The sequence below is a fragment of the Physeter macrocephalus genome, chromosome 11, assembly GCF_002837175.3.
Source record: "Physeter macrocephalus isolate SW-GA chromosome 11, ASM283717v5, whole genome shotgun sequence".
Taxonomy (NCBI): Eukaryota; Metazoa; Chordata; class Mammalia; order Artiodactyla; family Physeteridae; genus Physeter; species Physeter macrocephalus.
Genome location: NC_041224.1, coordinates 98,124,140 through 98,137,678, shown reverse-complemented (window position 1 = coordinate 98,137,678; position 13,539 = coordinate 98,124,140). Strand labels below are relative to the sequence as shown.

At 38.3% G+C, this 13,539-nt stretch overlaps 1 protein-coding gene across 1 annotated transcript in view; it reads left to right on the top strand.

The window, feature by feature from the left end:
• The window catches only part of BUB1B (BUB1 mitotic checkpoint serine/threonine kinase B), a 51,598-nt gene extending 41,501 nt beyond the window's left edge, over positions 1-10,097 (top strand). The window contains exons 17-21 of the mRNA XM_028495568.2: positions 276-425; positions 2,486-2,628; positions 5,435-5,606; positions 6,396-6,502; positions 7,942-10,097. Coding sequence (XP_028351369.1) covers positions 276-425; positions 2,486-2,628; positions 5,435-5,606; positions 6,396-6,502; positions 7,942-8,158 — 789 coding nt within the window. The 3' untranslated portion in view covers positions 8,159-10,097. The remainder of the gene's footprint in view (positions 1-275; positions 426-2,485; positions 2,629-5,434; positions 5,607-6,395; positions 6,503-7,941) is intronic.
• Positions 10,098-13,539: the final 3,442 nt, after the last annotated feature.

Genomic DNA, 13,539 nt, shown 5'->3' with positions numbered 1-13,539 from the left:
TCTGGGAGGATCCCACATGCCGCGGAGCGGCTGGGCCTGTGAGCCACGGCCGCTGAGCCTGCGCATCCGGAGCCTGTGCTCCGCAAGGGGAGAGGCCACAGCAGAGGGAGGCCCGCATAGCGCAGAAAAAAATAAATAAATAAATAAATAAATAAAATATCCTGTTACTATTATTTCTGTTGGGATATAGGAAGGGCTGGAGGGAATGTTTTCATTCTGCCAACTATAACCATAGATTCTAATGACTCTTGTTTTTAAAATATATTTTCTTACAGGTATCTTCTCAACCTGTCCCATGGGACTTTTATATCATCTTCAAGTTAAAGGAACGTTTAAATGAGGAGTGTGATAATTTGTGTATCTGTTATCAGTACCAAGATGGCTGTATCGTTTGGCACCAATATATAAACTGCTTCACCCTTCAGGTTTGCAATAATATGAAAACATATCATTTAAAGTCCTCAAGTAGAGAGATTTGTGCTCCATTTAGCAAAGGAATTTAGTACAGAATTCCTGTTAATATTCTAGAAATAGACCAATTAAATTATGAGTTAAAAGCATTGTTTTCTTTTTCCAAGTTATTTTGACCAAGAACCTCCTTTAACTTTTTATTATGTCAATTTGCAAACATATAAAAGACAGAATTGTGTAATGACCTGGTCATCTAACTGACCATCACCAGCTCATGTCCACTTTTTTTTTTTTTTTGCGGTATGCGGGCCTCTCACTGTTGTGGCCTCTTCCGTTGTGGAGCACAGGCTCCAGACGTGCAGGCTCAGCGGCCGTGGCTCACGGGCCCAGCCGCTCTGCGGCATGTGGGATCTTCCCGGACTGGGGAACGAACCCGCGTCCCCTGCATCGGCAGGCGGACTCCCAACCACTGTGCCACCACGGAAGCCCGCTCATGTCCACTTTTGTTTTAAATTCCTGGTCTGATATTTCCAACATCCCTGCCATGTCTGGTTTTGATGCTTGTTCAAATTGCATTTTTTGCTTTTTGGTATGCCTTGTAATTTTTTCTTGATAGCCTGGGTATCAGAACTGGGTGAAAGGAACTACTGTAAATAGGCCTTTAGTAATATTATGATAAGGTGTGAGGGGCGGGAAGGTGTCGTACAGTGCTATGATTCATTGTCTTCTGCAGTGAGCCTATGCCTTTAGACTGTGAACTTCACAAGTTTCTCAGTTTCCTACCCCCATACCCCCCACCACCCGGCTTAGGTAGGACAAGATGGCTGGAGTGGTCTGGAATTGTGTATTTCCCTTCCCCAGGTCGGGTAGGCTCTGATAATGCCCCAACAGGTTAGGCTCTGGTTAACTAGTTTCCCCTGAAAGCAGGCCTTGTTAAAAAGAAGAGTGCTGTGGCCTATTTCAAATGGTTCTTTTTTCCCCTCCCACTGCTGGAAGCACTAGGGGAATTTTTCTATGATATTTACTGTGAGAACCTGGTCTGGCTCCTAGAGGTAAAGTTCACAAAAATGTGGGGCCCCCCTATGCTTACAGATCCTAAAAGAGTTGTTGAGTTTTCAGTTGGCTCAGCTTTTTACATGTTAGGACAGTGGCAACTTCCAAGCTCCTTATGTGAGGAATGGAAACCAGAGGTCTATTTTTGCCACTCTTGTTTTATCTATACTCTCCCCCTGGATCGTTTTTGGAACCCAAACACAATATATCTTTTTTGGCCACACCACACGGCTTGCAGGATCTCAGTACCCCAACCAGGGATTGAACCCAGGCCCTTGGCAGTGAAAGCCCAGAATCCTAACCACTAGGCCACCAGGGAACTCCCCACAATATATCATTTTATTCTTTGGAATGTTCTTAAGAAAGTTTTACTGCCTTTTTTTAGTTTAGTGTTTCCGAGGTATTTATTTCTCATCTCTCTTTTTAAGTTGAAGTATATTTGATAGACAATGTTATATTAGTTTCAGGTGTACAACATAGTGATGGTTTTGCTGCAATTTTGATGGTAATACAAATTCTCCAAAATGGTTGGAATGATGGTATTTTAAAACTACCATTTGGGCTTCCCTGGTGGCGCAGTGGTTGAGAGTCCGCCTGCCGATGCAGGGAATGCGGGTTCGTGCCCCGGTCCGGGAAGATCCCACATGCCGCGGGGCGGCTGGGCCCGTGAGCCGTGGCTGCTGAGCCTGCGCGTCCGGAGCCTGTGCTCCGCAGCGGGAGAGGCCACAGCATTGAGAGGCCCGCGTACCGGCAAAAAAAAATAATAATAAAACTACCATTTGTAGAGCACCTATTATAGGCCAGGCTCACCCTTGATGCTCTTCATACATTATTTCATTAAATCCTTATAAACAATCTAATTGGAGGGCAGCATTATTAAAAATGGGACAAAAACCCAACCTACAAAGGAGCCGGCATTCTAATAGAGAACAACAAGGAAGAGTACAGGGCAGCGGTAAGCAAGGTATTGAGTATAAGTCACCCCAAATTAAGAAATAGTTTTCTCTCCTTCTATTTCCAGGATCTTCTTCAGTACAGTGAATTTATTACCCATGAAATGACAGTGTTGATTATTTATAACCTCTTGACAATGATGGAGAAACTACACAAAGCAGAAATAGTCCATGGTGACTTGAGTCCAAGGAGTCTGATTCTTAGAAACAGGTTGGTCCTTTTCATTCTCTTATAATTCTATCAGCTTCGTCGTAAAACATGGATAGTTGCCATTCTCTTTTGCCTTTTGAGAAATGCCATATTAATGAACACAGTACGTTAAGAGAATATTTGCTACCTAAAAGTCAATAGTCACTGGGAATAGTTTAAAAGAATTCAAACAAAAAAACACGTTGAGGAAAAAATTCAGAAAAAAAGAATTAACAACTCTATTGTGATGATTCCTGTCAAGAAGATATGTAAAATGTGAATATTTGGGGAAATGTGAAGTAGATTGTCTAGTCTTTCTTTGTGTGGGGCCAGTGCGGAGCTAGCAAGGATGCTAGCAAAACTGAGGCACTGCTCAGTTTCAAAGACCAAAGCTTAAGTCACACCAAATTGAGGTAATTGCCAAGAGAAGTAGGTAAAACCAGAGTGCAAATGCAAACCATGCCAAGAAAAGGGGCTTAGTGTTCAAATTAAATCCAGTTTAGCCATCAGGTTCAAGGGGTGAGCACAGAGCAGGAAATAAGAAATGAAGCCCAAATACTAAGAACTGAGAAAATACAGACAACATTGAGGCATAAACAAGGCAAAGATGCTCAACAATTTTTGTTTTATGGAAAGGACTAGAGGACCAACACACCTTTCTAATAATGGGCATTGATCTCATGGTATTTGAGTGAAGCAGTCTGGTTTAAAGATGCTTTCTCTGCCCCAAGCCTGTGACTTGGGTAAGCAGTTAACTTTCTCTCTGAGGTCATTGGTGTACACTAAAAGCTGGAATCATTCTTTACATTTCTCCTGACTACTTATTCTGTAAGAAGAAACTGAATTAGACTCTAAATCATAGTTGGCATGGAAATTAAAGGAACCTTCAATGTATTTCTGCAATTATAACCAAAAGAACTAGAGCATCCTACCTTCTTTCCTGAGATGGCAGAGTCCTAAAGCCTTCCCCAGGCATAATACAGCAGCATTTCTCATCCAGGGCACCATACGTACTTTGGATGAGATAATTCTTTGTGCAGGTCTGGTCCAAGCATGTCAGGATGTTTTATATCTATTTCCGCATAACTACCTCTCACCCAAACACAAGTTACAATCCCCCAGCCATTGTGATCACCAAAAATCTCCCCATATGTTTCCAAATGTGAGAACCCCTGGTATAGTTTTTATTTTCATTCTGTTTCACAGCACTGAAATTTCAGAGGATAGTGCTATAGTTCTCAGGACTTTTCATGGAAATTGTAAGCGAAGAGATTTTCTAAGCCTTTTGGGTATTAGGCATTTGTATGCTGTGTATTCAGATATCCTTCTCTCAGTCACTAGAGGACTCCAGGAAACCACATAGTGTTGAAGGGACATTGCCTTTTACTTTGTCACAACTTTTCAAATTTGATAGGAAATTTCATATAGATTCACAAGGAATTGAAAGAGCCTTTTTTAAAAATACATCTCTATTGGAGTATAATTGCTTTACAATGTTGTGTTAGTTTCTGCTGTATAACAAAGTGAATCAGCTACATGTATACATATATCTGCATATTCCCTACCTCTTGCATCTCCCTCCCACCCTCCTTATCCCACCCCTCTAGGTGGTCGCAAAGCTGCGAGCTGATCTCCCTATGCTTTGTGGCTGCTTCCCACTAGCTATCTGTTTTACATTTGGTAGTGTATATATGTCAATATTACTCTCTCACTTCATCCCAGCTTACCCTTCCCCCTCCCCATGTCCTCAAGTCTGTTCTCTATGTCTTGCCCAGGGTAATAGTGAATGGATGATTAGAGAGCTAGGAGACCTTCCTGCTTCTTTTTATTATTCTCAGAAACATTTTTCCTACCTCTCCCAAGTTTGAAAATATTTGGGAATTACAGTTTTATGATAGCCAAAAACAAGTTGTAGTAAGGAATCATAAATTTTAAAGTAAAATAGATCATTCTGTGCTGTGGAGGTATATGTGATAGGATTAATCAAAGCCTGTATTTAGGAATATAATATCTGCCACTGATATCAATCAAGGATTTGAAAAAAACCAACTGAGAAAGCAGAGAAACAGAAGGAACACATAAAAATAATCCATTTTTTCCTCACATAAATAGTTCCTATATCTCTTTGGAGAATAGCTTTATTATATGGAATAGATAAGCCTGAGGAAAATCAATAGTGAATTAGTACTATAAAGTTCTTTTCTCTTTTTTTTTTTTTTGTAAGGAAACAGGATTGGAATTACATATAAGAGGAAGACAGAGTATGGTATTAATTTAATATAAACAGGATGGTTCACAGTATTTTGTAAAGGTATCACTTTACCAAAAAAACAGCCTTATGTTGTTTTCAGTTAAACTCTGGGAAGGAGGGATCTGAATGACATTCGGAAAGCCTAATCTAATAGTAAACAAGAAAGACTGTGACATCTATCAAAGCTTAATGTCCTCCATCATAATTCTTGTCAGTGTATAAATCATTGCTGTTATATATGTTAATATGTACGGTGCAAGACAGAGGCCTGCAGTCTACTTCCAGTATTTAGTTTATATAATATGGAAACTTGATAAATGTTCTGTGGTGGCCACGCACAATGGCTTAGATATAGCTTGGGTCACTAATAAACTAATCTTAACATTCCCCAGTTGGGTGGATACTGCCACTGGTCTTACAGGTGCATTTTCATAACTAACCACTGGAGGGAGCTATTGGCATAGCTAAGGCACACCTGCAGTACCTCCTTTTTTTTCTTTTTTTTTTTAAAGACCAGCTATGCAGCTTCTTTCATGGCCTGTTTTTATTATCTCTTTCTCTTACATCTGGGCTTAGAATCCACGATCCCTATGATTGTAATAAGAACAGTCAAGCTTTGAAGATAGTGGACTTCTCCTACAGTGTTGACCTTAGGGCACAGCTAGATGTTTTTAACCTCAGCGGCTTTCGGACTGTACAGATCCTGGAAGGACAAAAGATCCTGGCTAACTGTTCTTCTCCCTACCAGGTAAGTGTAAAACAAGCTTGAGCAAATATGGAGAGGGTTTCTTAATCTCTTTCTTACCTAGATAAGCCATGAAAGCTAGTGTTTACTGATATTGTCTCTCCTGGAACAGATGACCTAGTTTTCAAATATCACCAAGTCAAGCAAAATGTACCATTTTTCTGTCACAACACTGAAGAATTTACACATACACGTGCAGACACATGACTAACTCAGTAACCTAAGTGTCAGGGCCATTTCTACCACTTATCTGTGTTGTCTTTTGTAAATCATTTTCTGTGATCTTCTCTGTAAAATAAAGATAATAATCAGCTATGTTTACATCAGAATTCTTGTGAGGATTAAATGAAATAATGTATATAAAAAGGACATTAGGACAAATATAAAGTGTTTTATATGGTGGCATTATATGCAGAAATCCCTTCTGACTCAGCTCTGGATATATGGCATTTTGCTGATTGAATATGTAGCATAGCCCTGAACTAGTCATGTAGAACACATTTAGATCACAGCTGGAGTCCATGCAAATTTAGTAGGTGTACAAATTTGAATTTGACAGTCCAGATATATTTGTCTTCTTTTGTTCTAGGATAATTCCTAGAGTTGGCTCTACTGATCACTTCTTTGGGGAGTTTCTCTCTTTACTGTAAGGATAAGGAACAGTCTACTAAAATGTATGTCATAAAATAAACTTAGCTAAGCACTATGATACCTGTCAACCTCCTACATAAATAAATTGCCATGATAGTAGCAGAGAATGATTTTAGCTGATGGTGCTTTTTGTGATTTCAGGTAGATCTGTTTGGTATAGCAGATTTAGCACATTTATTATTGTTCAAGGAACACCTGCAGGTCTTCTGGGATGGGTCCCTCTGGAGACTTAGCCAAAATATTTCTGAGTAAGTATTGGTGATTTCAGGGTCTTTGCCTGTCCAAATAATGTTCTCTTTATCTTGGGTGCTCTCTCTGCTTTGACAGCCTTGGTTTCTTAGTCCAAATGCCATGATTTCATTAATTTTAACCAGTTTTCATTAGAGTATCAGTGGAGCACCTTGTGCAGGACAAAGGAATTGTTAATTAAAAATGGGAATCAAGCTATTCGGACTTCAGGACATCATTCTGGACCTAGATGTATCAAAGACATATAAACCGTGACTAGAGTATGGAAGCCTCTGAATTTAGAAGGCTTAATAGAAACATTTTATGAGAATAATTTTCTAACCAATTGGTGTTAGTCTTATGTCCCTTTTTAATAGCTTTTGTCAAAAGTTAATAAGCATCTCTTGAAGAAAGTTAAATTTCTAAACTGCATACTAATTTTAGGCTATTATTTATTTAATGAATGGGTGAAACCAAAGCAGAGAACTGAATCTCCTTGGTGAGGAAGTAAATGCTCTCTTAATAACAGCTGCTTGGTCTCAGAACCTTAGTACTCCCTCAAGCCTGCTCATAATACTTATTAAATATCCCATGTTCTCCCTTACCTTATCATAGCTATTAACTTCACAGAATAAGCTTACCAATCTATCACTTACTGATACATTCTTTGGTTAAAAGAAAAATCAGTGTTGAAAATTTAATACCCCTTCACCTCCATTTTGCCCTCCCAACAATTGAATTGTATTTTTTTCTTTATTTAATTCAGAATTTGGCCAGTCTTATTTGTCTCTAACATGTACTTTCAAAATAGGTTTGAAATATAATGTAAGGCATATAGGATAGATTCAGGTTATCTCCAGTTGGTTATGGTCCTAGGTGGGTCTTACACAAACAGAAGCAAGTGGGGTCAGGTGGGGTTTCCTAACAGCCTTGCCTTATACAATAATAGAAGCTTCTCTGATCTTTACAAAAAAAGGTGCAAACATCATAGACTTAAGCAGTAGTTACTTCACTTGAGCTTAGGATTCTGAGAAGGTTGTGAAGATAATAAACCACTGGGCGGGGGGAGAGAGGAAGCTGTAGTCTTTCTAATGACCTAGACTTTAGGAAAGTTAGAAGAGAGGAGACAAAATTTGTCTTTCTTCTATTTGTAGAAGAGAAATGCTGCATCTTAGTACATGGAGGAAATTTATAGATTCAGATGAAAGATTTTCTTTCCCTTTATGTGCATTATATTACGGCTTTCCCCACTATGGTAGTCTTTTTTCTTTTTTTTTTTTTCTTTTTTTGTAGTTTCACCTTGGGTTTTCAAAGGACACTACTTGAATGATCTCTAACCCTAAAGTTAGGTATTACCTTAAATCATGTTGGTGCATAAATGTACCACTGAGTTAAACACAGAATGAGTTCTAACTCCTATATGCCTAATCTTGATGAAAATGGTTTTATATATTTTTAGGCTAAAAGGTGGTGAACTGTGGAATAAATTCTTTGTGCGGATTCTGAATGCCAGTGATGAGTCCACAGTGTCTGTTCTGAGGGAACTTGCAGCAGAAATGAATGGGGTGTTTGACACCACATTCCAAAGTCACCTGAACAAAGCTTTATGGAAGGTAGGGAAGTTAATCAGTCCTGGGGCTTTCCTCTTCCAGCAAGATAGGCAGTCAAGTCTCTAGCACATTCCTGCCTAAAACCAATGGTGGTACCGTGGAACACTGGACCTGTATATGCTATGATTTAATTTAGGTACACTACTAACACTTTTCTGCTTTTTGGTAGAAGTATATTTCTAGGTAACTGGCATTTTCTACTCAACAAGGTACCTCCTCTTGGCCTTGTCTAACTTTAACAAAGAACTGTTTTATTCTAAATGGATTCCATATTAATGAGTACCTTGTTGTCATTTAATGCATTTGTCTCAACTTTTCCTTGTGCTTTTCCTGTTTGTAATTTGTGACCTGTACCCTTATGATCACTATGTATTTTGTAAATAATAAAATAGTATTTGTTAAATATGTGCGTCTAACATCTCATCTACTTTTTGCTAACTAAGGTAATAAATGGCCTGATTTTGCAGACAGGAGCTACTTTACCATGGAAATGTATATATTCTAGACTTGGAACTGTTATGATAGGATCGTAACGAGACACATTGCCAACCATTCCTTTAGGTGTTCCTGACCTTCCACTAAATGGTCTAGATTGAAAAGCAGATAAAATGGTTTACACAAGGCCAAATTTTCTTAAATTTCAAGGGGCAAAATTGTTTGTTTTCATTATATTTTAATGTTTTCATTTTTATCCACCAAGCCCTTTGGTCTACTTATATAATCTAGCAGTGCTGCTGCTACTCGGTCTCTTGATTAGGGCTGTGCGAGTTAGAAAAGAAAAGGTTTTGAATGGGCTTTAGCAACCTTTCAGAAATGGAATAATTACCACTCTTTTACATGCAAAATGACTTGGTGGGGGCACGGTTAATGAAGGAATAGAAGGAGATTCTGTTTGGAAGATTTGAAAAGGCAGAATTTTAGAATAAAAAGATGACTTTGAAGCATGGAATCATTTGGGAGAGAATAGGTCTAAATGAAGTATTAGACTGCTAAACAGAAGCATGAATTACACCAGGTCTTGGGTATAGGGATGGAAATTGGTAGAAAAGGGCAATGAAAATTAACTATTCCATATCTAAATATCAAAATTATCAAATGTGCCTCTATGCTGGTGCCTGATTTTTTTTTTCACTCTAGTTGTCACTGTTACTGCTGATTGCTGGAAAGCAGAAGATTCTAAGTATATCTCAGCTAAAAATATTTAAGCATATATAGTTGAAGCACTGAAACATGACTTGGCTCTGAAGGATAATCAACTTAGAAATTTTTTGCTCTTAACCAAAATATGATTTTTCAAACATTTTCATGTTTGCTTCTCGTACAACTAAGGATATGAAATTATATATCTGTATCTTTTATGTAATCGAACCCATCTACCCCTCTGCTCTCCTCTCCTCACTTCTCAATCCACCTCTTTGACACATAAAGTCATTTGAGGCTGGATGGTAAATTTAGATTCTTTCTCAACATAGGTTTAGCTACCATCTAGTGAATTTTTCAGCAACCTTGACAGCAAGACTGACAAACTACTGCTCTATGGATAAAGCTTTGATTCTGAAAGTCCACTCTGAGGAGAGGGAGGAAAATCTGAGGAAGCTAATTTATTAGAGAACTTGCAACTATTTTGCTACCTCTTCCTCCTTTCCCCATCCCCTCCAATCGTGACCTTTCTTTGTAGAGGGGAGAAAATAATACCTGACCAATTAGGACCTATGATGTCTTCGTTTTCTCTTTGCCTGAGCATTAAACCACAAAGCGGGCACATTTCCGTTTTCCTTATATTTTATGTTGTTTGTCTTGGGAGAAGGAAGCGGAAGCCTCTATTTGTTGGCTGAAGCTTCAAATGGTTCTTATTTCTTGTCTCACTAAGGCAGAAATAGCATAACGATAGACCTGAGAAAAAGAACATAGCTGAAAAGACAGGATCTTCATTTTTGTTTGAAAAGAGACCATGCAATATATAGTGCCGCACCATTCACAAAGTGTACATCCACTAATCTTCTACCACTGTTAGAACCTTCATCCCCCTGTGACAGCTGTACAAGAAACCTTCCACCCAAGTCAGAGTGCTCTAACTGATGCCAAACCTGAATCTGGAAATAAAAAGATTTCCTTTAGCATTAGGACTTTAGACTATTAGTTGGGCTATTATCTCAAGGTAGATAAGAAAGCCTTTCAGAGGGTTAGCACAAAGCACTTTGAAATGACTTGTGTTCAGGCTAAAATCTTTAAGCAAAGACAGCAAAGAAATGCTTCTTGTCTGTTGCATTTGGAAAAGAGGAATTCTTCCTCCAGCTGCACCAACTCTTATACCAAATTCACTTCCAATCTGGCTCATAAAAGTAAGATTTCCCTAGTGAGGAAGATGCGTTTTTAAAAAATGTTTTAATATGGCAAACTTCGACCTTAATGAGGTTCTTGTTTCCACCAAAGACACAAGAAGCTATGAATATTTAATAGGATAAAGGTGGCATTTCAGAAAACTGGTGTTGAAATAATGAATTAGAGTTTGAACTCTATCACCAGCGCCACCACTAGTTCATACAGCACCTTTGTGCAAATTAGAAAAAGGCCCCTTCCTCTAGCGGATTCAGTACCTCCCTGTGCACCATAGCTTGACTGGACTTCAGTCCCCACTTACCCTCTCAACCTGGTACCCTTGTAAATAAATTGCACAGCCATATGCAGTGGTCTTTCCTGTTTCACAGCTTACCTGCAAAAAAAATTTTAGATCAAAAATGTTAATGTAAAAAACTGAAAATATAAAATAGTAGATGCCTTTGTAATTTTTTGTCTGTGACATAACACTAAGATTTATCCAGGAAGATTGCTATTTATTACTATAATAGATTAAAAAAAATAAAACCTAACATAGTCACCTGTCTCTCCCCTCCCCCTCAAAAAAAAACCTTAAACACAAACTAGGAAAAATTACTTGCCACACGTTTGCGTCATTTTTCACTTGCATTATCTCAAGGTCTCATAACTAGCCTCTCTGCTTCCCCTACCCACCTCCAGTCAAATCAGAACCCTCCAGTGGCTTCCCATCTCACACAGCACAAAATCGGAAGACTTCTCACAGCCTGTAAGACCCTACCAGGTCTAACCCTGCTATTCCCTCACCTCTTCCCTGACTCCTCTTTTCCTTGCTCACTCCACTGTAGCCTGCCTACCTCCTTTCTGTTCCTTAAATATGCCAACTAGTTTCCCTCTTTATGAACTTTTTGCTTTGTTTCTTCTGCCTGGAATGTTCTTTCCCATAACTTCACACGGATTACTCCCCTACTCTCTTTCAGATGTCTTCTCAGATCTCCACCTTATCAGAGGCCTTCCCTGGCTATTCTGTACAAAATAGCATCCCATACACACACTGATGTTCTGCTGTTACTCTCTCCCTCTTTACCCTGCTTTATTTTTTCCATAGCATATATATATATATATATTTTGTTCTTCTCCCCTGTATCCCACTACTAGAATTTAAGCTCCTCAAGGGCAAGGATTTACTTTGTTTCTTGTTTTAACCCCAGTGCCTAGAGCACTGTCAAAGCACTATTTTACCTAAGGTACAAAGAACTCTCTTAAAAAATTGAAAACCAGTAGAAATAGACAAAGGGCATGAACAATCCACTAAAAACATTTTGATGGCCAGCATGTGAGTTGTTCACTCTCATTCCTAATTAAATAAAATGCAAAATAAACCTGAAATTTTCATCATTCAGATAGTAAATGGTTGAAAATTGTGTTTGTGAGGGTGAGGGGAAATAAGCACTCATGTTATTAGTGGGAGTGCAAATTGGCACACTATTAGGAGGTGATTTGGCAATGTTTATTTAATTTAAATATTCATTCCCTTCAGGTGAGAAATTTTTCCTAAGAATTTATCTTAAAGAAGCATTGGCACAGATGCTCAAAGATAAAGCACTGTTTGTAACAGTTGTCCTCCCTGCTTCCAAGGCTCATTAGTCCCAGAGGGATAATCCATGTGATAGACCCTGGGAAAAGAGGAGTCCTGGAACTAATGCAGAGGTGAAGTCAGACAATTTCTGTAGATGGCAGGGATGCCTTGGCATTGGTGCCAAGAAGATTGGTGCCCAATATTCCAATCTGGCATGAGCCTGTAGAGATGGCAGAACCTGAGTTAGGCTTTGAAAGTTGAATTCCAGACATTTCAGCTTATGTTTAAAAAAAAAAAAAAAAAAAAGCTGAGGGGAAAAAGTGGTTGCCTTTGAGGAGAGTAGGGTGGAGAGGGGAACGAATAAAGGCTTTTACTTTTCAATTTGTGCATTTCTGAGCATTTTGAACATTCTGATTACTTTTTTTTATGTCTATGGGATAATCTAGGCTAAGAAATTATGGGCTATGGTTTTGTCATCTTTTCCCTTCTCTACATTAAAAAAATAAAAAGCCTAATATGTGTTAGGTGTTTTTATAGTGGGAAATTTGGGAGATTTTATCATCCAAATATAAAAGCAAGATTAATTTGGAATTAAAATGAGAGCGTGAAAACAGTTTTAAATTATTGAAGATAATCTATCTAAACTTCTATTTTTAGTATGCTAAAAATTCATACATGTTCAAATGTTTTATAATGTTTCTATTCAAGGTACGCTTTCTAAAATTATCATCTTCCTACTGTTACAACTTCCTATGTCTGTGAACAAGGCATTGAATTACAAAAAACTTGACTTTTTTCAAAACAAAATACATTTTATGGCTTTCGTATAAAAACTTGAGTTTTCCACAAACTGACATTGTATGATTAAGAAAGGAACAAACAATGATGAACTTAGGCTAAATGTCTATAAACATACTTTTTTCCCGTCAAAGCATACTACTTCCAATAGTCTTGCTCTTTAGAGGCTCCTGCGTCAGACTTTCAGCTGCCTAGCAGTGTTGTCCACTAAATTCAAATTGGCTTCTCCGTGGGGAGCAGTGGTTGCCCAGTCACACTGCTAGTTCTCAAACCCCTTGTGAGCAAAGGACTCTGTGTCTATTAATTTTATATAGTCCTAGAAATTAGTAGTGAATTAAATACGTAGTGAGTTTAAAAAATAAATAGTGAATTAAAATGTTGGAAAATAGCGGCCACAAGTTCAAAAATTAGCTGTATTAGAGTCTTGGTGAGGGGGGGAAAAAATCTATCCTAGGCTGTAGATATGCCTGGAATCATAATCTCACTTTCATTTCTAGTGTGTCACTTTGTGTATGTTTCTTTAACCTTCTCCTGTAATCGACTGCTGACCTTACATCACGATACACTTCATTGTACTGTTTACTCTTTTCAAAATTAAATGTTATTTTCACAGGTATGTTTATTCCATCAAAATGTGTACTTTATTTTCTGTGTGTGTATAATTCAGCCTCACATTCATTCGAAACAGTTACGTGAGTCAGTGTATACTGCAGTTTCAAAGTAGTTTAATCTTACTGGCCTGGTCATGTGATGC